Genomic DNA, 21,610 nt, shown 5'->3' with positions numbered 1-21,610 from the left:
CTCTGTCCGTGGGATTCTCCAGGCAAGAATACTGGAGTGGGTTGCCATGTCCTTCACCAGGGGAACTTCCTGATCCAAGTATTGAACACACATCTTTTACATCTCCTGCATTGGCAGGCAGGTTCTTTAGCACTAGGGTACCTGGGAAGCAATTTTATTCACATTTTGAAACAATTACTTGGGCTTCTGTATGCAGACTGGATTAGATGGAGGAGAAATGGGGAAAGAGGTTCAGAGCTGACTTCAGTAGTACACATGAGAAAACATAGTGTCCTAACCAGATGTGGGTCACCTGGAGAGAGGAGGGTGGATCTGAGGTGTGTTTTGGTGGCAGGAAGGTCAGAGTTTGCTTCTGGGTTGGATATAAAGCAGGATGGGAAAGAAGAATCAAGACTATCCAGATGAATGGCTTTGGCAATGGGGCTGATGGATAATGGTTGTCATTTACTGAGATGTGGAAGCCTTGTACGTCAAGGGCGGGAGGAAACACACGAAATCTGAGATATCTATTAGGAGACATCCAGGGAGAGATGCTAGGGGGACAGCTGGCTTCACGCGTCCTAAGTCCAAAGGCGAGATCAGAGTTGGAGATATACATTTGGATGGTATTTAAAGCCATGGGCCTATCTGAGGTCAGATAAGAAGAGCTTATAGATTGAGAAGAGAAGGTTGCCTACAGAATGCCTGAATAGTATTCTATCCTGCTTAAACACTAAGTAGGGAGAGAAATAGAATTTAGGGAGAAAGATGGATGAGTTGAGTTCAGTTTTTAATAGGTTATATTTGAAGAGATCTAAGTGAAGATGTCAAATAGGCAGTGAGAATGAGCCTACATGAAGGAGACCTGAGTTTGAGAAACTAAGTTAAATGCTACTGTGTATCCAGTATATGCCAGGAACCATGTGCATACTTTCAAATTTCTCATCCTCAGATAACCAGTCTGCAAGGTGTCTTGTTACTGATATATGAAAGATGAGGAAACTGAGGAAGAAAGAATTAACTTGCCCAAGGTCACAGGTAAGAAAAAATGAGGGCAGATTTAAAGTCAGGTGGGGAAAAATTGGTATAGTTCCTCTGTCCTGCTACAGTTTTATTCAAGGAAAAGCTTAACATTAATAGATAGTGTGTGTTCCAAATAGCTTGTGAAATTGTTTGGGTAGGTTAACTGGAACAAAGGCATTTAATACAATTAGGAAACATTTATAAGCAACTGAATAGCAGATATATGAAATAATGCTTTTAATGAAATAATGCTAATAACGATTGATGCTTTTTCTAGGAAATGGCTTTCTAGGACTAGGAGGAAATTTAGGATGCCTCAAAAAGACAAGGAGAAGAAAAAGCAACTATCACTTAGTTCTAATCCACTTAGCTATACATTTTCAAATCATACTTTAAGAGTAATGATTTAACATCTCAGACTCAGCCTGAGAAGTCATCAGTAGATTTTCTGACTTGAGAAAATATCAGCAGAGAATCAGAAAACTGCATAAAAACTGAGCATAACATTAATAATTTTAGTTTCAAAGCTTTGTCTTGAAGTCTGTGATGTCATAAAAACACTACAGTATTATGTTCTTAATATTACACTATCAGTGACTATTTACATTACAGTATTATGTTCTTAATATTACAGTATCAGTGACTATTTACATTACAGTATTATGTTCTTAATATTACACTATCAGTGACTATTTACCACATTAAGATACAAGCAATCACAGAGGCACATGAATCTACTTGTATCACTGAAGGTATGCATATTTGAAGAGAGCACGATACCTAGAATCCTCCAAATTGTATAATAGACTAGGGATACACTGGTAAAAAATATCAACTTTTGGTACTTGACCCAGCCTTTGGATATTATTTGTTTCTAGCTTTAGATATTAAATTCTTCTTCAAAAATTACTAATCAGAGAATAAAGTACATGTGGATAAGATACTCTTGGTAAAAAATTAAGAAAATGTGAGTATAAAAATATGGCATGCATGCTAAGTCGCTTTAGTCATGTCCAACTCTGTGCAACGCTATGGACTGTAGCCCGCCAGGCTCCTCTGTCCATGGGATTCTCCAGGCAACAATAGTGGAGTGGGTTGCCAGGCCCTCCTCCAGGGGATTTTCCTGACCCAGGGATTAAAAGCGCATCTCTTACGTCTCCTGCATTGGCATGTGGGTTCTTTACCTCTAGTGCCACCTGGGAAGCCCTTACAAAAATATTACCCATCAGATACATTTATGGCTTTTACCTTCCTTATGCTTTCTGTAATTGGGAAAATAAAGGCTGATATTTGATGTCCACGTTATAGTTAAAAAAACACACAACTGTATTCTGGGTATTGTTTGGTAGAAGGGTAAAACAATTCGTGCTTTTTGCACCTCTCTTTTGAAGGGCAATCTTTTAAAAAGGTAAGACTACACATGTTTTGGGACTTCTCTGGTGGTCCAGTGGTTAAGACTTTGCCTTCCAATGCAGGGGGTGTCGGTTTGATCCCTGGTCAGGGAACTAAGATCCCACATGCCTCTTGGTCTTAAAACTTAAAACAAAGCATTATTATAACAAATTCAATAAAGAATTTTCAGAAAACTGTCCACACTCTTCTTGATCCCCTGCCAAAAGACTATATATATTTATTAGGAATGTCAATTCTGCCACCCTAGGATAAGCTTGCCCATTAGATGGTGAGCTGCACAAGGGCATAAGCTTTGACTCTTGTTTTCATCACTATATCCTGAAAAAGTACACAAAAGGAAATACAAAATCAGTCATACAGGGTCATGAGAGGCAGAGAGCAGAACACAGAGATGGGGCTGGCAGGCACCCAACAGAGAGAGAGCCTGGGGGGTGACACATGGGGGGAACACAAAGAGGGGCAACAGAGTGGGGAGAGGGAGAGGACAGCCACAGGGGCCAGAGTGGTTCCACAAAGACGGGGCCGGCGAGAGGCAAGCAGGTGGAAGAGGGAGAGGACAGCCACAGGGGCCAGACTGGTTCCACAAAGACGGGGCCGGCGAGAGGCAAGCAGGTGGGAGAGGGAGAGGACAGCCACAGGGGCCAGAGTGGTTCCACAAAGACGGGGCCGGCGAGAGGCAAGCAGGTGGGAGAGGGAGAGGACAGCCACAGGGGCCAGAGTGGTTCCACAAAGACGGGGCCGGCGAGAGGCAAGCAGGTGGGAGAGGGAGAGGACAGCCACAGGGGCCAGACTGGTTCCACAAAGACGGGGCCGGCGAGAGGCAAGCAGGTGGGAGAGGGAGAGGACAGCCACGGGGGCCAGAGTGGTTCCACAAAGACGGGGCCGGCGAGAAGCAAACAGGTGGGTGAGGGAGAGGACAGCCACAGGGGCCAGAGTGGTTCTAGAAAGACGGGGCCGGCGAGAAGCAAGCAGGTGGGTGAGGGAGAGGACAGCCACAGGGGCCAGAGTGGTTCCACAAAGACGGGGCCGGCGAGAAGCAAACAGGTGGGTGAGGGAGAGGACAGCCACAGGGGCCAGAGTGGTTCCAGAAAGACGGGGCGGTGAGAGGCAAGCAGGTGGGTGAGGGGGAGGAGAGGAGAAAGGGCGACAGCCAAGACAAAAGGGCACAAAACATTATTACTGAATGAGAGGACAGAGAAGGCCAATGAGCCAGGGCGAGCAAGAGAGGATGTAAAAAGAAATGAGATGCCCTGTGTGAAAGCATGTTTCCCACTGTAGAAACTAAATATGGTAATTTTATTCATTCAAATTGATTTCAGACTCTTACTTTACTACTAAAAAGTCTAAATAATTCTGAAATGATTAAAATCATTGACATGGCAAATGCAGTGGTTCAGTGGATGAGTTTGAATACCACTGCCACCTAGAAGGTTGGTGAGCTGCGGTAGGTCACTCAAGCACTCTGAGCTTGGAAAAAAGGGAATTGTGTGTTATTACATTAGGGCAACAGTTAGAACCAGACATGGGACCACTGACTGGTTCAAAATGAGGAAAGGAGTATGACAAGGATGTATATTGTCACCTGGCTCATTTAACTTCTACGCAGAGGGCATCACGTGAAATGCTGGGCTGGATGAAACCCAACCTAATCTGGGTTTCATCCCGCAACCCAAGATTGCTGGCAGAAATATCAACAATCTCAGATATGCAGATGATACCACTCTAATGGAAGAAAGTGAAGAGGAAATAAAGAGCCTCTTGAAGAGGGTGAAAGAGGAGAGTGAAAAAGCTGGCTTAAAACTCAACATTCAAAAAACAAAGATCATGGCATCTGGTCCCAACACTTTATGGCAAATAGAATGGGAAAAGGTGGAAACAGTAACAGATTTTATTTTCTTGGGCTCCAAAATCACTGCAGATGGCAACTGCAGTCACAAAATTAAGACATTTGCTCCTTGGAAGGAAAGCTATGACAAACCTAGATAGTGTATTAAAAAGCAGAGACATCACTTTGCTTACTACAAAGGTCGACATAATCAAAGCTATGGTTTTTTCAGTAGTCGTACTGGAGAGAGTTGGACCATAAAGAAGGCTGAGTGCCAAAGAATTGATGCTTTTAAAGAATTGTGGTGCTGGAGGAGACTCTTGAGAGTCCCTTGGACTGCAAGGAGATCAAACCAGTCAATCCTAAAGGAAATCAACTCTGAATATTGCCTGGAAGGACTGATGCTGAAGCTGAAGCTCCATTACTTTGGCCACCTGATGTGAAGAGCCAACTTATTGGAAAAGACCTTGATGCTGGGAAAGATCGAAAGCAAAAGGAGAAGGGGGCGGCAAAGGTGAGATGGTTAGACAGCATCACCGACTCAACAGACGTGAGTTTGAGCAAACTCTGAGAGATAGTGAAGGAAAGGGAATCTGGGTATGCTGCAGTCCGTGGGGTCACAAAGGGTTGAACACGGCTGAGCGACTGAACAGCAGTAACAACAACCTGAAAGAGGAAGAAGTAACAGGCGTTTCTCTTCCCAGCCACTGCCTTCTGCAGTGACTAAGTCCTGCTTTCCTGGGGCCATTCTGGACAACATACCATGGGAAGACGAGGATCAAATAAAAACAGAGGTTTAAAATTCTGCAAATTTTTCCCTTATAAGCAAGAAACACAATATGCTCACTTTTTCGTTGTAGATGTCCCCAAGCATTGTACTTGCTCTCACAAAATCCAGGTTTTGAAAGTTGTTTTTTGCAATTTTCACAACTTTTTTCAAGTATTTGACTGCTTCTGCCATCTGTCCTTGGCTAGAAAAAAATATAAGAAACCATTAAAGTCTCATATCATTTAATACCACATTAAGAGATTTCTTTGTGTCTTTGCTTTAGAAAGTGTTAAGACAGTAATTAGGATAATGAAATGTAGGGTGTAAATTTTAAAAACACGTGACTCATCTTTGAAGGAGTGTACAGTGAGTTAGAATGTGAGCCTTTAAACTTACGGATTACTGGTAGGATTGTAAAATGGTGCTATTGCTTGGAAAAACAACTTGTCAATTCTTCAAAAAGTGTAATAGTTACCATATGACCCAAGAATTACACTCCTATGTATATACCCAAGAGAAATGAAAACACACGCTCACCCAAAAGCTTGTACGTAAATGTTCATATCAATAATCATAATAGCTAAGAAGTGGAAACAATCCAAATGTCTATCAATTGAAGGGATAAGCAAAATGTGCTATATTCATACCATGGAATGTTATTCAGCCATAAAAAGGAATGAAGTAGTGATACACGCTACAACATGGATAAACTTTGAAAACATACTAAATGAAAGAAGCCAGCTACACACCAAAAAAACCCACATAGGATATGATTCCATCTACATGAAATGTCCAGAAATGCAAATCTACAGTGGCTACCCACTCCCTGGAGAGTTCCATGGACAAGAACCTTGCAGGCTACAATCCATGGGGTCCCAAAGAGGCAGACATGACTGAGCAGCTAACACAACAATGATAGAAAGCAAGTTAATAGTTACCAGAGGCTGGGGCGATGGAGGTGGGGAGGGGGGGCTTGGGTAGGGAACTGGGTGTAGCTGCTAACAGGTGTGGATTTCTTTTTGAAGTGAAGAAAGTGATCTGAAATTACATAGTGGTGATGGCTGCACAACTCTGTGAACATACTAAGAACTACTGAATCCTAAAATTTAAATGTAAAATGTATGCTATATGAATTACATCTCAGGGCATCTGGTCTCATCACTTCATGGGAAATAGATGGGGAAACAGTGGAAACAGTGTCAGACTTTATTTTTTGGGAGCTCCAAAATCACTGCAGATAGTGACTGCAGCCATGAAATTAACAGATGCTTACTCCTTGGAAGGAAAGTTATGACCAACCTAGATACCATATTCAAAAGCAGAGACATTATTTTGCCAACAAAGGTCCATCTAGTCAAGGGTATGGTTTTTCCAGTGGTCATGTATGGATGTGAAAGTTGGACTGTGAAGAAAGCTGAGCACCAAAGAATTGATGCTTTTGAACTGTGGTGTTGAAGAAGACTCTTGAGAGTCCCTTGGACTGCAAGGAGATCCAACCAGTCCATTCTGAAGGAGGTCAGCCCTGGGATTTCTGTGGAAGGAATGATGCTAAAGCTGAGACTCCAGTACTTTGTCCACCTCATGCGAAGAGTCGACTCATTGGAAAAGACTCTAATGCTGGGAGGGATTGGGGGCAGGAGGAGAAGGGGACGACAGAGGATGAGATGGCTGGATGGCATCAGTGACTCGATGGACGTGAGTATGAGTGAACTCCGGGAGTTGGTGATGGACAGGGAGGCCTGGTGTGCTGCAATTCATGGGGTCGCAAAGAGTCAGACACGACTGAGCGACTGAACTGAACTGAAAGCTGTTGTATTTTTTAAAAATAAAACCTCTAAAAAGGTCGAAAATTTATACATTCCTTTGCAAATGAAACCAATTCTTTGAGAGGGAGGCATATGTGATTCATAAAATATTTGCTGGAGGTATTAGAAAAAATATAATGAAAATAGAGGATTGTTAAATCTCTTAACCAGGATTCAGGAAAGGAAAGATAAATCCCAGAGATGGAAGGAGCCTGGCTCCTGGCATAAGATTCTGGCAAATGGCAAGAATTTATATAAACAAGAAATAAGACCTAATTTTCATAAGTCACTGAGATTTTGGAGACTGTTAGAGCAGCTCAAATGACCCAAAGTGACTAAAACAAGTTTGGCTATTTTCTTATTTCATAAAGAAGAGGGGTCAGATCATCATACTGTACATCATTATACTGTAAACTTAGTGTTGCATGTCAATTACATCTCAATAACACTGGAAGGAAAAATAATACAGTACTTGTATTTAGAATATTAAACAAACAGATAAAAAAACATGTGGGGAGCACTGACCAAAAAATAAAAAGAAGAGAGGCACATCGTTTTAAAGATTTCAATGAATTATATTAAGAAACTTCTATTATTTGAATTCTGCTCTCATTTTATTAATATGAGTCCCAAATACTCATTAGTTCCTCATGATCTGCATGCTACCCCAGAGATATACAAATCTTAGTTTCATATGAGTAAGAGCTGCTGCTGCTGCTGCTGCTAAGTTGCTTCAGTCGTGTCCGACTCTGTGACCCCATAGACGGCAGCCCATCAAGCTCCCCCGTCCCTGGGATTCTCCAGGCAAGAATACTGGAGTGGGTTGCCATTTCCTTCTCCAATGCATGAAAGTGAAAAGTGAAAGTCAAGTCGCTTAGTTGTGTCCGACTCTTCGCGACCCCATGGACTGCAGCCCACCAGGCTCCTCTGTCCATGGGATTTTCCAGGCAAGAGTACTGGAGTGGGGTGCCATCGCCTTCTCCAATGAGTAAGAGCTAAACAGTAAAGTATAACAACAAGTGGAAAGGGGCTTCCCTGGTGGTTCAGTGGTAAAGAATTTGCCTGCCAAGTGGGTTCGATCCCTGTGTTGGGAAGATCCCCTGGTGAAGGAAATGGCAACCCATTCCAACTATTCTTGCCTGGGAAATCCCATGGACAGAGGAGCCTGGCAGGCTACAATCCATGGGATCGCCAAAGTCGGACACAACTAAGTGACTAAACAACAAGTGGAAAGGGTCTAAAAATCTCTCTAAAAGAGCCAATTATTTGAAAGTCAGTCTAAAGAGACAGGTCTTTTCTTTGAGGAGCTAGTTGTAGTGATGTCTTTTGCGAAGAACACTTGGGGGCCTATGAGATCAAGAACAAAGGTGAAAAATCCTTGAGCAACCAATGAAAAAGACAGTAATTTTTGTAAACAGCTCCATCCAAGGTATCGTATGCTGTGAGCATTTTTTAATAGACGTAGCTGAAGCTACCTTTAACAACTCAAGGGACATTTAACTGCTGATTCAAAGACTGCTGACTCAAAGACTGCTGATTCAGGGCCATAAAGAATTAAAGGCATAACATTGCAGACAAGGCCAGAACTGATTTCAAAATAATTACTTCAAATTAAGCATCCTGAAGAGTGTTTTGTCTATGTTCTCCTCTAGGAGTTTTATAGTTTCTGCTCTTACGTTTAGATCTTTAATCCATTTTGAGTTTATTTTTGTGTATGGTGTTAGAAAGTGGTCTAGTTTCATTCTTTTACAAGTAGTTGACCAATTTTCCCAGCACCGCTTGTTAAAGAGATTGTCTTTAATCCATTGTATATTCTTGCCTCCTTTGTCAAAGATAAGGTATCCATATGTGCATGGATTTATCTCTGGGCTTTCTATTTTGCTTCATTGATCTATATTTCTGTCTTTGTGCCAGTACCATACTGTCTTGATGACTGTGGCTTTGTAGTAGAGCCTGAAGTCAGGCAGGTTGATTCCTCCAGTTCCATTCTTCTTTCTCAAGATTGCTTTGGCTATTCGAGGTTTTTTGTATTTCCATACAAACTGTGAAATTATTTGTTCTAGCTCTGTGAAGAATACCGTTGGTAGCTTGATAGGGATTGCATTGAATCTATAAATTGCTTTGGGTAGGCAAAACACTCTCCGACATACATCATAGCAGGATCCTCTACGACCCACCTCCCAGAATATTGGAAATAAAAGCAAAAATAAACAAATGGGACCTAATTAAACTTAAAAGCTTCTGCACAACAAAGGAAACTATAAGCAAGGTGAAAAGGCAGCCTTCAGAATGGGAGAAAATAATAGCAAATGAAGCAACTGACAAACAACTAATCTCAAAAATATACAAGCAACTCCTACAGCTCAATTCCAGAAAAATAAATGACCCAATCAAAAAATGGGCCAAAGAACTAAATAGACATTTCTCCAAAGAAGACATACAGATGGCTAACAAACACATGAAAAGATGCTCAACATCACTCATTATCAGAGAAATGCAAATCAAAACCACTATGAGGTACCATTTCATGCCAGTCAGAATGGCTGCGATCCAAAAGTCTACAAGCATTAAATGCTGGAGAGGATGTGGAGAAAAGGGAACCCTCTTACACTGTTAGTGGGAATGCAAACTAGTACATGGAGAACAGTGTGGAGATTTCTTAAAAAACTGGAAATAAAACTGCCTTATGATCCAGCAATTCCACTGCTGGGCATACACACTGAGGAAACCAGAATTGAAAGAGACATGTGTACCCCAATGTTCATCGCAGCACTGTTTATAATAGCCAGGACATGGAAGCAACCTAGATGTCCATCAGCAGATGAATGGATAAGAAAGCAGTGGTACATATACACAATGGAGTATTACTCAGCCATTAAAAAGAATACATCTGAATCAGTTCTAATGAGGTGGATGAAACTGGAGCCTATTATACAGAGTGAAGTAAGCCAGAAAGAAAAACACCAATACAGTATACTAACACATATATATAGAATTTAGAAAGATGGTAACAATAACCCTGTATATGAGACAGCAAAAGAGACACTGATGTATAGAACAGTCTTTTGGACTCTGTGGGAGAGGGAGAGGGTGAGATGATTTGGGAGAATGGCATTGAAATATGTATAATATCATATATGAAACGAGTCACCAGTCCAGGTTTGATGCATGATACTGGATGCTCGGAGCTGGTGCACTGGGACGACCCAGAGGGATGGTATGGGGAGGGAGGAGGGAGGAGGGTTCAGGATGGGGAACACATGTATACCTGTGGCGGATTCATTTCAATATATGGCAGAACCAATACAATATTGTAAAGTTTAAAAATAAAATAAAATTAAAAAAAAATAAGCATCCTGAAGAAATTCAATATCTTTTGAATATCTGACATTTTTGGGGTCAATCCCTAAAAAAGAACGATGAATCTAAGATGATACACATTCCATTGTTAAATCATCTCAGAAATGTTGATATTTTTTATTGAAGTGACAAAATCCAAAATTTAGAGGTTTTTAAAGTAACAGAAAACACCGTCATTGTATTCTTTAAAGGAGCATAACAAAGGAAAACCCCTACTCCTGAATGTCTCTGATTTCCTAGAACCACCTTTCTTTGCTTTCATAGGTCAGCAGTTACCAGTGAGCATCTGTGCTCTGACCCTTAATAAATAACAAGATGAAATTCTGAAACTCAGAGCTTGTTTTGCGATCTTGCATGAAAATGTGTTTGTCACTCAGTCTTGTCTGACTCTTTGCAACCCCATTGAATGTAGCCCACCAGGGTCCTCTATCCATGGAATTCTCCAGGCAAGAATACTGGAGTGGGTTACCATTTCCTTCTCTAGGGGGGTCTTCCCAACCCAAGTATTGAACCCAGGTCTCCTGTATTGCAGGCAGACTCTTTACCATCTGAGCCACCAGGAAAGCCCAAGAAGGGCATTTCTTTATGTTTATACGGCAAAGATTTACTCAGAGGAGCTCCAGATAGGGTGTTGTATGGCATATGGAGAAGTTTTACTAACAAAATTTTTAATTATTGCAACTATAGAAAAATTCAGCAATATTAAAACCAGATTTCACTGATTCTAAAACACACACTTTCCCATATTTTAACATTCCCTAAATTGAGATCCCTCCCTGAGAACAGGTGGCATCTTATAGTTTTTCATAGACAGGAGTGGTCAAGTCACAGTTGTTGCTGAACTTGTCCATGTCTTTGGACATGACTCATGATCATAATGCCTTGATCCTTCTGTTGACAACTATTTAATGATAATTTCAGAACGAAATGTGAGGACTGGTTGTTTTCTGAAATCCTGGAATATAAGAAAGTACCAGCTTCAAGACTGGCAGATTGGTAGCCCATGACTTGGAAGAAATACTGAAGGCAGGGGACACTGGAGCCCTATTTGAGGAAAGGCTACACAGCACCAATGTTCTTGATGACATACAAAAGATATGGATGAGAAAAAAATACTGACAATTTGAGTTTAATGGTGATTCAGAAGAACTGGACTTTGAATGCAAAGATGTTCAAAGAATATGAATTTACTTTGTTTATAGTTTCTTTTTACAAGAATTCTCAAGAATCATTGTAAAAATACTTATTGTAAATAAAACATCTCTCTTATTAAGTATAAAATACAAATTCTAAGCAAAAAGAAAGCATTACGTCACAGTTTAATTGGAATATTTTATTTATTGGATATGTACAATGTATAGTCCAATAGGAAGAATGTTAGATTCAGTGAAATCTGAAAATAAAGCTACTTGTTCAGTATAGTGGATTCAGTTAGTTCACTGGTTAATGACTTTTTGATTTAAAATTTCTAGGAAGTGTGAAATTCACATTGAATTTATATGTATATACATGAAATGACTAGGACATAATGAGATCAAAAAACTCTAAAACTGGTCTAATTATTTATGGTTCTAATAAATCTCTATCTGAATTGACTGAACTTAATTTTATGCAAAAGTTAACTTACCTAATTTTTCATGTTTCTGTTTATGTCATGTGTGTATAGCCATAAAGCAATCAAATATCCAGCACTGTTCTGTTTGTATGTTGGGCATCAAAATATTAACAGTTCTCACTTTATACATTCATTTGCAAAATGGCCTTCATTTTCCTGGTTGCAGTTAAAAGAGCGAACTCTAATATTCACCCAAATCTCTGAACAAATAGAACTCACTGCAGAATAATTTCTTCCATGAATGTCTACAATCAGTAATTGATGAGCTATTACTATAATGTAATAAATAGTTGGAAAAGCACTTCTTGACAAAGTAATGTAAAAGATAATATTTGATTATTAGTGGTAAGGCCTTGAGATCTGTCACACCAGAAATGGTCATATATGGAATAAATGCTGCTGCTGCTGCTGCTGCTAAGTCGCTTCAGTCGTGTCCGACTCTGTGCGACCCCATAGACGGCAGCCCACCAGGCTCCCCCATCCCTGGGATTCTCCAGACAAGAACACGGAATAAATAAGTTAATGCAAAACATTTTCATACATTTAGATTTTCATACATTTAGATTTTCATAAAAATAACCCCATTATCATATAATGGGGTGTGTGTGTTAGCATCACCATTAGGAAGATTAAAATTTGTTTGGCTTCTTCACAAAGTCAATTAAAATGAGTTAGAAAATTATGTTTATACCAAGGAGGAATTATCTAAGATTAGAACTCATATTCACCTTGGAAAACATGTCAACCTGCCTTGAAACATTGACTAAAATGAGCTAGTTTATCTAAATGATATTTTTCTGTGATCCATATGGAAATAAACACAGCAGCTCTGAGGAAAAACTGCATATCATTAATCCACAGTCTTTGATCTATACTAAACATTTAATAAAACTAGTCTTTAATGTCAAAAAAGAGGGGTGAATTGTATGGTAGAGGAATTATATCTCAATAAAGCTGTTACAAAAAAATAAAACCTTTAAAAAGTTTATAATGGGTGAATGGTAGTTTGTTTTTGCAGGTGTCCCTCAGCAGTGAAATCTGTATCACTAAAGTCATCTAGCAGAATTTTGCCAAGGAAACGCACTGGTTATAGCAAATGCCAACAACACAAGAGAAGACTATACACACGAACATCACCAGATGATCAACACCAAAGTCAGATTGATTATATTCTTTGCAGCCAAAGATGGAGAAGCTCTATACAGTCAGCAAAAACAAGACGGGGAGCCGACTGTGGCTCAGATCATGAATTCCTTATTGCCAAATTCAGACTTAAATTGAAGAAAGTAGGGAAAATCACTAGACCATTCAGATATGACTTAAATCAAATCATTACGATTATACAGTGGATCTGAGAAATAGATTCAAGGGATTAGATCTGATAGACAGAGTGCCCAAAGAACTATAAGCAGAGGTTGGTGACACTGTACATGAGACAGGGATCAAAACCATCCCCAAGAAAAATAAGTGCAAAAAGGCAAAATGGTTGTCTGAGGAGGCCTTACAAATAGCTGAGAAAAGAAGAGAAGTCAAAGGCAAAGGAGAAAAGGAAAAATATACCCCTTTAAATGGACAGTTCCAAAGAACAGCGAGGAGAGATAAGAAAGCCTTCCTAAGTGATCAATTCAAAGAAATAGAGGAAAGCAATAGAATGGGAAAGACTAGAGATCTCTTCAAGAAAATGAGAGATATCAAGGGAACATTTCATGCAAAGATGGGTACAATAAAGGACAGAAATAGTATGGACCTAACAGAAGAAGAAGATACTAAGAAGAGGTGGCAAGAATACATGGAGGAGATATACAAAAAAGGTCTTCATGACCCAGATAACCACGATAGTGTGATCACTGACCTAGAGCCAGACATCCTGGAGTGAGAAGTCAAGTGGACCTTAGGAAACATCATTACAAACAAAGCTAGTGGAGGTGATGGAATTCCAATTGAGCTATTTCAAATCCTAAAAGATGATGCTGTGAAAGTGCTGTACTCAATATGCCAGCAAATTTGGAAAACTCAGCAGTGGCCACAGAACTGAAAGAGGTCACTTTTCATTCCAATCCCAAAGAAAGGCGATGCCAAAGAATGTTCAAACTACCACACAATTGCACTCATCTCACACACCAGCAAAGTACTGCTCAAAATTCTCCAGGCCAGGCTTCAACAGTACTTGAACCATGAACTTCCAGATGTTCAAGCTGGTTTTAGAAAAGGCAGAGAAACCAGAGGTCAAATTGCCAGCCTTCACTGGATCATCGAAAAAGCAAGAGAGTTCCAGAAAAACATCTACTTTTGCTCTATTGACTACCCCAAACCTTTGACTGTGTGGATCACAACAAACTGTGGAAAATTCTTCAAGAGATGGGAATACCAGAACATTTGACCTACCTCTTGAGAAATCCATATGCAGGTCAAGAAACAATAGTTAGAACTGGTCATGGAACAACAGACTGGTTCCAAATCAGGAAAGGAGAACGTCAAGGCTATATATTGTTACCCTTCTTATTTAACTTATACGCAGAATACATCATGTGACATGCTGACTGGATGAAGCACAAGCTGAAATCAAGATTGCCAGGAGAAATATCAATAACCTCAGATATGCAGATGACACCACCCTTATGGCAGAAAGTGAAGAAGAACTGAAGAGCCTTTTGATGCAAGTGAAAGAGGAGAGTGAAAAAGTTGGCTTAAAATTCAACATTCAGAAAACTAAGATCATGGCATCTGGTCCTATTACTTCATGGTAAATAGAGGGGGAAACAATGGAAACAGTGACAGACTTTATTTTCTTGGGCTCTAAAATCACTGCAGATGGTGACTGCAGCCATGAATTTAAAAGACGCTTGTTCCTTGGAAGAAAAGCTATGACCAACCTAGACAGAATATTAAAAAGCAGAGACATTACTTTACCAACAAAGGTCCATCTAGTCAAAGCTATGGTTTTTCCATTAATCATGTATGGATATGAGAATTGGACTATAAAGAAAGCCAAATGCCAAAGAATTGATGCTTTTGAACTGTGGTGTTGGAGAAGACTCTTGAGAGTCCCTTGGACTGCAAGGAGATCCAACCAGTCAATCCTAAAGAAAATCAGTCCTGAATATTCATTAGAAAGACTGATGCTGAAGCTGAAACTCCAATACATTGGCCACCTAATGGGAAGAACTGACTCATTGGGAAAGACCCTGATGTTGAATAGGAGCTATTCAAAAGGACATGCCACAAGCTCAGAAAGAACTTCAAAAGAGTTTAATTTTTAAAAGATAGTGGCAGGATTAGAGGTATAAACTTGCATAACCTCCCAAGATTTGTTGGGAACAACATCCATTTTCATAGATAAGCTGTGGTATACTTGTAAAACTAAATTAAATTGCTTTAAAATCATGATATGTGCTATGGTAGATGGTAGAAAGGTCTAAGCTTGAATCCCAGCTTGGCCTCTTAGATAAATAACTTTGATGACATCTGCACTATTTCTTAGCTTCCGTGTCCTCATTTTTGAAATGGTCATATGTATTGTGAGATGAAAAATTACATATATGGATAGCTTGGCACACAGTAAAAATTCAATAAATGATAGCTCAGATGGTAAAGAATCTGCCTGCAATGTAGGAGACCCAGGTTCAATCCTGGGGTCAGGAAGATTCCCTGGAGAAGGAATAGGCAACCCACTCCAGTATTCTTGCCTGGAGAACCCCATGGACAGAGGAGCCTGGTGGGCTACAGTCTATGGTGTCACAGAGGGTTCATGACTAAGCAACTAACAGACACACACCAGCATTATTATTACCTCTCAGTGAAATAAAAAGCTATCAGACCCATAGCTCTGCTATGTGTATTATTTGTCAATAGCTGAGAAGAAAATCAATTTAGCTAAGCACTGTTTTCTGAAAATCTTCCATTATGCAATGAATTAAATACCATAATTTGAACACATACTCTGCAAGACAGGCACATAAAGTCTTGGTATCTATTTTCCAGGGGACAGAGTAAAAGAACTAACACTGTTTACCTGAGTATCAGATACTGCCAATGCATTCTTTTTTTCCTTTCTTATTGGTAAAAGAATGTTCTGTGTTTCAGAAATGGAATGGAATTTTATATTACTGATGTTGTGAATATTGCATTTTATGATTCTGTTCTCACTTTTTTATAACAAAATTATGAATAATCTTCTTCCACATGTAGGAATAGTTCAGTTCTCCAAAAAAAAATCATGAAATGTTTCGGGAATATTTCAAATGCAGATATCATGAGAGGTGCACTCATTACTTTATACTATTTGTTTTGTGGAACAACTGAAATGATATTGAGAAAGCTTGACAGTATAGACAGATTAGTAAATAAAATAATTATTTTACTTAGAATTTTAAGCAAATTTGCAGATTTCTAGGACTAAATTGATCATATTAATTTAACTCTCAAAGATCTTTCTTGAAGTGTAATGTTCAAGAAAAAATGGATGAAATGAGATAGTGAAGACTTTGTGTAACTATTTATCAAAACCATAGGGGAAATTATTATTTTTATGTAGTAAAAATGGGTTCACTGAAGCTTTTTATATGTGTGTTTCTGAAAGCTGATCTGTTTTTGATGGAAGAACATTTTGCATGAGGTTTGAACGGGTGAGGATTGTTAAACTGCAATATACACAAACAAAAAAACAAGCTCAGTGAACAACAAACACAAAACGGGATAAATACAACTACTGCCAGGTGAGGCAAGTTGTTTTTCTCCCAAAGGAGCTACAGATCCCCAACACGTCCAAAATTATCTGGAACTTGCTCTAACAAATAATGCTAGAGAAAAAGGCTTTCTACTATAAATTGTGTGCCCCACTCAATGAATGTGCAGTGCTAAAGCCAGTATAGTTGTTAATATAACATCTGAAATATAAGCATTATATACTGCTTAAAGGATTTGCACATTTAAAAGTTAGCAATAGATTTAGAAACCAGTCTTTCTTTGCAAGGGGAAGAGTCAAATATTTTCTTATGGGAAAGCTACAGATTATTTGTATAAGTTAAAGGACAAGGTTAAAATGTTAGACAAATATTAATTCCAGTTTTCTATATGCAGTGCACAGGTGCAACTGGAACAGCATATTATATGGTATAATCATTAAATTCATTCAACCAGACCTTAGAGAGTTAAAAACATATATTCTGAGGAACAGGACTCCTCGGTCCAAAGAATGAGAATGAAATAGTGCAGAATATTTGTGTATCAAGGTGATTCCAGTTTCCAACTGGGAAAACAGGACTGTTAACACCCACATCCCCTGACAACTGTCCAATTATGTATATCACACTTGGCCTACTGTTTGCAGTAGAAGTAATCAATAAAGGATGTGGTTGAGTGAACATAGATTTTGGTTGAACCAATGCATGAAAACTTAATCATTTACTCAGAGAGAAGAAATCAAATAGAGCAGAGATGAAACAGCCACTGAGGGGTTTGTTGATTGTGCCACCAAGTTTGTGGGCCACAGATGAAAGTAATAAGGCAAATGGAATCAGTGACAGGAGAAAATGTAAAAAGCTATTCTTAATTTCATGAATTAATAGAAATGTTTTGATGTATGTTGCAGGGTCATTTTTAGGAAATTTCGCATCAAAGCCTGGATGTTCCATTTTAAAGAATATATGAAAATTACTAGGGCATGTCATTTCTCTCAAGCAAGAAGAAATTAATTTTCAGCTATAACAGAAATGCAATTTTCACACTTGAAACTTTGTACTGATTGATTTAAAGATCTCCACTGTGGAAAGTTTTCAAGGAAATAATTTAACCCGAGTTTGCAAAAAAATTTACAATTGGTAAGGAATAAACCCAGAGATGGACTAGTGGTGACCAGTATGTCTTCAACAACTCTCATTTTTGTGATTTTTTTCCCTAGATTTTTAAAAAAAATCATTCTGATTATTTGAAGAATTTCAGTAAACAAGGCGGGAAAGTGCCATAAGGAAAATAAAGATATTTCCCTCTGTATTTACTCAAATTGTTTATCTATGTAATAATAATATTTACTTGGTAATTTCTCAACTCAGTCTGTCTTTGTTTTATGGACTATAATTCTGGCTTTTATAGCTGTGTCATAGGCAATTGTTCTCATTTTAGAACACTGACTTTTTTTTCACTAGATTCCAAGTAGGAGGGAAAAGACATTGTAAATGCTTATTTTCTGTTATGCTACTTAAACCCCTGTGCAATTAATATTATTCAGACCAACAGCAAAAATAACAAGCCCTGCTCACTATTAAAACCTTCATCAATAACCCTAACACCAGGGCTGAGTCTACCATTACCAAACAGGCTACTGTATTACCAAGTCCCTAGTCTTGAGGGAATGTGGCATGTTTTTCAATTGAAAGCTTAGTATAAATTCTTATAACCATTTTAGAACCTCCCAGCCTTGCAGCTTATTCACCTTTCATGCACGCTCAGTTGATGGCCTTAAACACACACTTATCCTAGACATGGCTATCCTCTTCCATTTCCTTTAAAGAGATGAAATATGTTTATAGAGATAGGACTCCCATTAGTGAAACTTGTGCAATTGCACAGGGTAGGAGAGAGAGATTTAGAGATGATGCTAAGCTTCATGTGCAGCTTGATTTATTTTCCAGTCGCCACCACCATAATTTCCTCTATTTTGGTTGTGCTCCACTTCTTGCATGTTCATGCTAATCTGAGGACAGTTTAGGACTATGAAAGGGTGTGTGTGTGTGTGTTTGTGTGTGTGTGTGTATGTATGCAGGTACATGCCAGAGAACACTAAGCTCTTGAAGTGAAATTTTCTAAAAATGAACACAGAATGTATATCAAAGTATTTGTGGTGATGAGTGGACTCAATTTAATAATGTGTATCAGATATCTCATGAGTTTGATCCCTGGGTTGGGAAGATCCCCAGGAGAAGGAAATGGCAAGCTACTCCAGTATTCTTGCCTGGAAAATCCCATGGACAGAGGGGCCTGGCAGGCTCACAAAAGAGTCGGAAATGACTTAGTGACTAAACAACAACAACAATCAGGTATCTAGGGTGCTGTTTTCCTGCAGGTATAGAATTTTTGTTTTTGAAATGTTTCTAGAGTTACTTTGCACAAATAGTGAAAGAATATGCCGTGGTTTACACTGCCCTGATTGGTACTCCAAAAACAGCAAAAAAAAAAGCTGCAAAATGGCAGATTTGGATTGGAAAGCTTACAGTGGCCTTGGGACACTTTCTTCAAGACCTTGGAGGAACCCTTTTCTATACTCTTCTGTGCATTACCTGGCTACGCATGTGTTCAGTCAAGTTCAATCCTTTGTGACCCCGTGGACTGTAGCCCACCAGGCTCCTCTGTTCATGGAATTTCCCAGGCAAGAATACAGTGATTTGCCATTTCCTCCTCCAGGGGATCTTCCTGACCCAGAGATAGAACCTGTGTCTCCTGCACTGGCAGGTGGATTCTTTACCATTGTACCACATTTATACAATTAAGAACCCATATCTACCATACAAATCACTGATGACTTCATTGGTATTTTAGTAGATAGGAATTCTTGCAAGAGGAATTAACTTCATTTAGTATAAAAGTGAGCTGAGAATACATTTTATTGTCCATTATATGTTTTCCCCAAGGCAGGTTGTTAGACTACTCTAACAGTTATTAGATTGCTGTTACTCGGTTGCCTCTATCCTCCCCAAAACACGTCATACTTCATGATAAATCAAATATAGCTGGATCCGAGAGTCTCCAATCAAGATGGTGGAATAGAAGGAGATCACATTCTTCCACAAATACATCAAAAATACACCTACATGTGAAACAGTTCTGACAGAATGCCTACTGAATGCTGGCAGAAGATCTCTAACAGCAAAAATTGTAAGAAAGATGACCACATATCCAGGTAGGATGAAAAAAGGAGGGCAAAGGAACTGTTATAGGACCTGTGTCCTGAGGAGGGAACTGTGAAAGAGGAAGAGTTCTCTCACTCCGAGAAGCCTCTTCACCGGTAAGGAGATCAGCTGGACAGAAAGGCAGCCTCAGAGGCTTAGATAAGAGTGCAGCAACCAGCTTGCAGCAGGTAGAACAGAGAGAGAGAGAGACCTGCACAGATGGTCTGAGTCCCCTCGCTGCACTCCCCAGCCCAAGATGCATATTTGCTGGTGTGCACAGGAGCTGAGCGCTGAAACCCAGGCTTCAGGGGACAGACCTAGGGGAAGGACTGGGGTTGGCTGTGCAGAGACAGCTTAAAGGGGCTAGAGTGTGGGACAGACTGCAAGTAGGGGGTATATTCAGAAGGAGTCTAGAAGTGAAGCATTACTATTAACAGGCACACAGAGGGAGGGGCAGGGGTCCCCTCTCTGTGTGCCAGCAGAGCTGGTGTGGCTCTGCTCCTACAAGTTTGGGAACATGCAGGTGCCAGAAGGTTGCCCACACATGGGAGCAGGGCTGAAATCAGAGCCAATCCCCAGGGGCCACACCGCTTAGGAAGCAGAGCTGAAATCTGAATCCTCTCCACATGGTTGTGTGATCTGTGAATTTTTGCCACTGCTGCTGCTGGGGTTAGTCACTGCAGACTCTGAGGATACACACACACTGGGATGGGGCCAGGGTCTGGGATGCTTCCATAGCTCCCACGGCAGGTCCAGGCAGGAGGCATAACCCTCCCAGACTTCAGACAATATTACAAAGCTACAGTAATTGAAACAGTGTGGTATTGGCATTACTGCGGTTCTGGCACACGACCTCAGTGGATCTGTACCTACACATCTGCACTGGTGGCTTTGTGAATGCAGTGCCTCAGGGACACCAGGGCACACTGCCTGCATTCCCATGGTTGAGACACTGTCAAGAGCAGTTCCCCACACAGTGCACTTTGTAAGCCCACACAATGAACGGCAGGGGACACCACAGAACTCACTTCCTGGTGGACAGTCCCTGAGGAGGAATACTCAGTGGCTTCTCTCCAGTGGGAGTGCTCTGGTTGTGCAGAGAGGACCCAAATAAACAAAATAAGAAATGAAAGAGGATAAATAACAACTGATACCACAGAAATTCAGAAAAGTAAGAGAATACTATGAATAACGATCAATATGCCAACGAATTTGACAGTTTAGAAAAATGAACTAGCTTCTAGAAACATACAGGACACCAAAGCTGAATCAAGAAGAAACAGTAATTTGAAGTTACTGATCACTGGAAGTGAAATAGAATATGTAAAAACAGAAATAAAAACAAAACTCCCTGCAAACTAAAGTCAGTCCCAGATGGCTTTAATGTAGAATTCTACTGAACATACAAAGAATTCATACCAATCCTTATCAAACTCTTCCAAAAGACTGAAAGCAGGGGATACCCCTCAATATCATTCTATAAAGGCATTACCCTGATACCAAAACCAGACAAAGATAGTACCAAAAAAGAAAATTAAAGGCCAATATTTTTTATAAGTGTAGACGCAAAAATTCTTCACAAAGTATTAGCAAACTGAATCCAACAACACGTAAAAACAGTAAGAACAACATGCTAAAAAATCCCTTTTAAACATATCAAAAAATAAAATACTTAGGAATAAACCCTACAAAGGTGAAAGATCTATATGCTGAGAATTATATAACACTGATTAATTGAAGACAATACAAAGAGATGGAAAGATAACCCATACTCTTGGATTGGAGGAATTAATAGTGTTTAAAATGGCCATACTTCCCAAAGCACTCTACAGATTTAATGAGATCCCTATCAAATTACCCATGACATTTTTCATAGAATTAAAACATATAATCTTAGAATTTATATGGAGCCATAAAATACCCAGAATTGCCATAGCA

At 39.6% G+C, this 21,610-nt stretch overlaps 1 protein-coding gene across 4 annotated transcripts in view; it reads right to left on the bottom strand.

Moving 5' to 3' along the window:
• Window positions 1–21,610, bottom strand: part of TTC29 (tetratricopeptide repeat domain 29) — a 273,994-nt gene that overhangs the window by 117,140 nt on the left and 135,244 nt on the right. For all 4 annotated transcript variants that reach the window (XM_070769026.1, XM_070769025.1, XM_070769024.1 and 1 more), the window contains one exon: window positions 5,088–5,211. In XM_070769026.1, the coding sequence (XP_070625127.1) occupies window positions 5,088–5,211 (124 nt within the window). The remainder of the gene's footprint in view (window positions 1–5,087; window positions 5,212–21,610) is intronic.

Source organism: Bos indicus, chromosome 17 (assembly GCF_029378745.1).
Source record: "Bos indicus isolate NIAB-ARS_2022 breed Sahiwal x Tharparkar chromosome 17, NIAB-ARS_B.indTharparkar_mat_pri_1.0, whole genome shotgun sequence".
Taxonomy (NCBI): Eukaryota; Metazoa; Chordata; class Mammalia; order Artiodactyla; family Bovidae; genus Bos; species Bos indicus.
The sequence above is the reverse complement of the archived record's forward strand: the minus strand, read 5'-3'. Positions and strand labels throughout refer to the sequence as shown.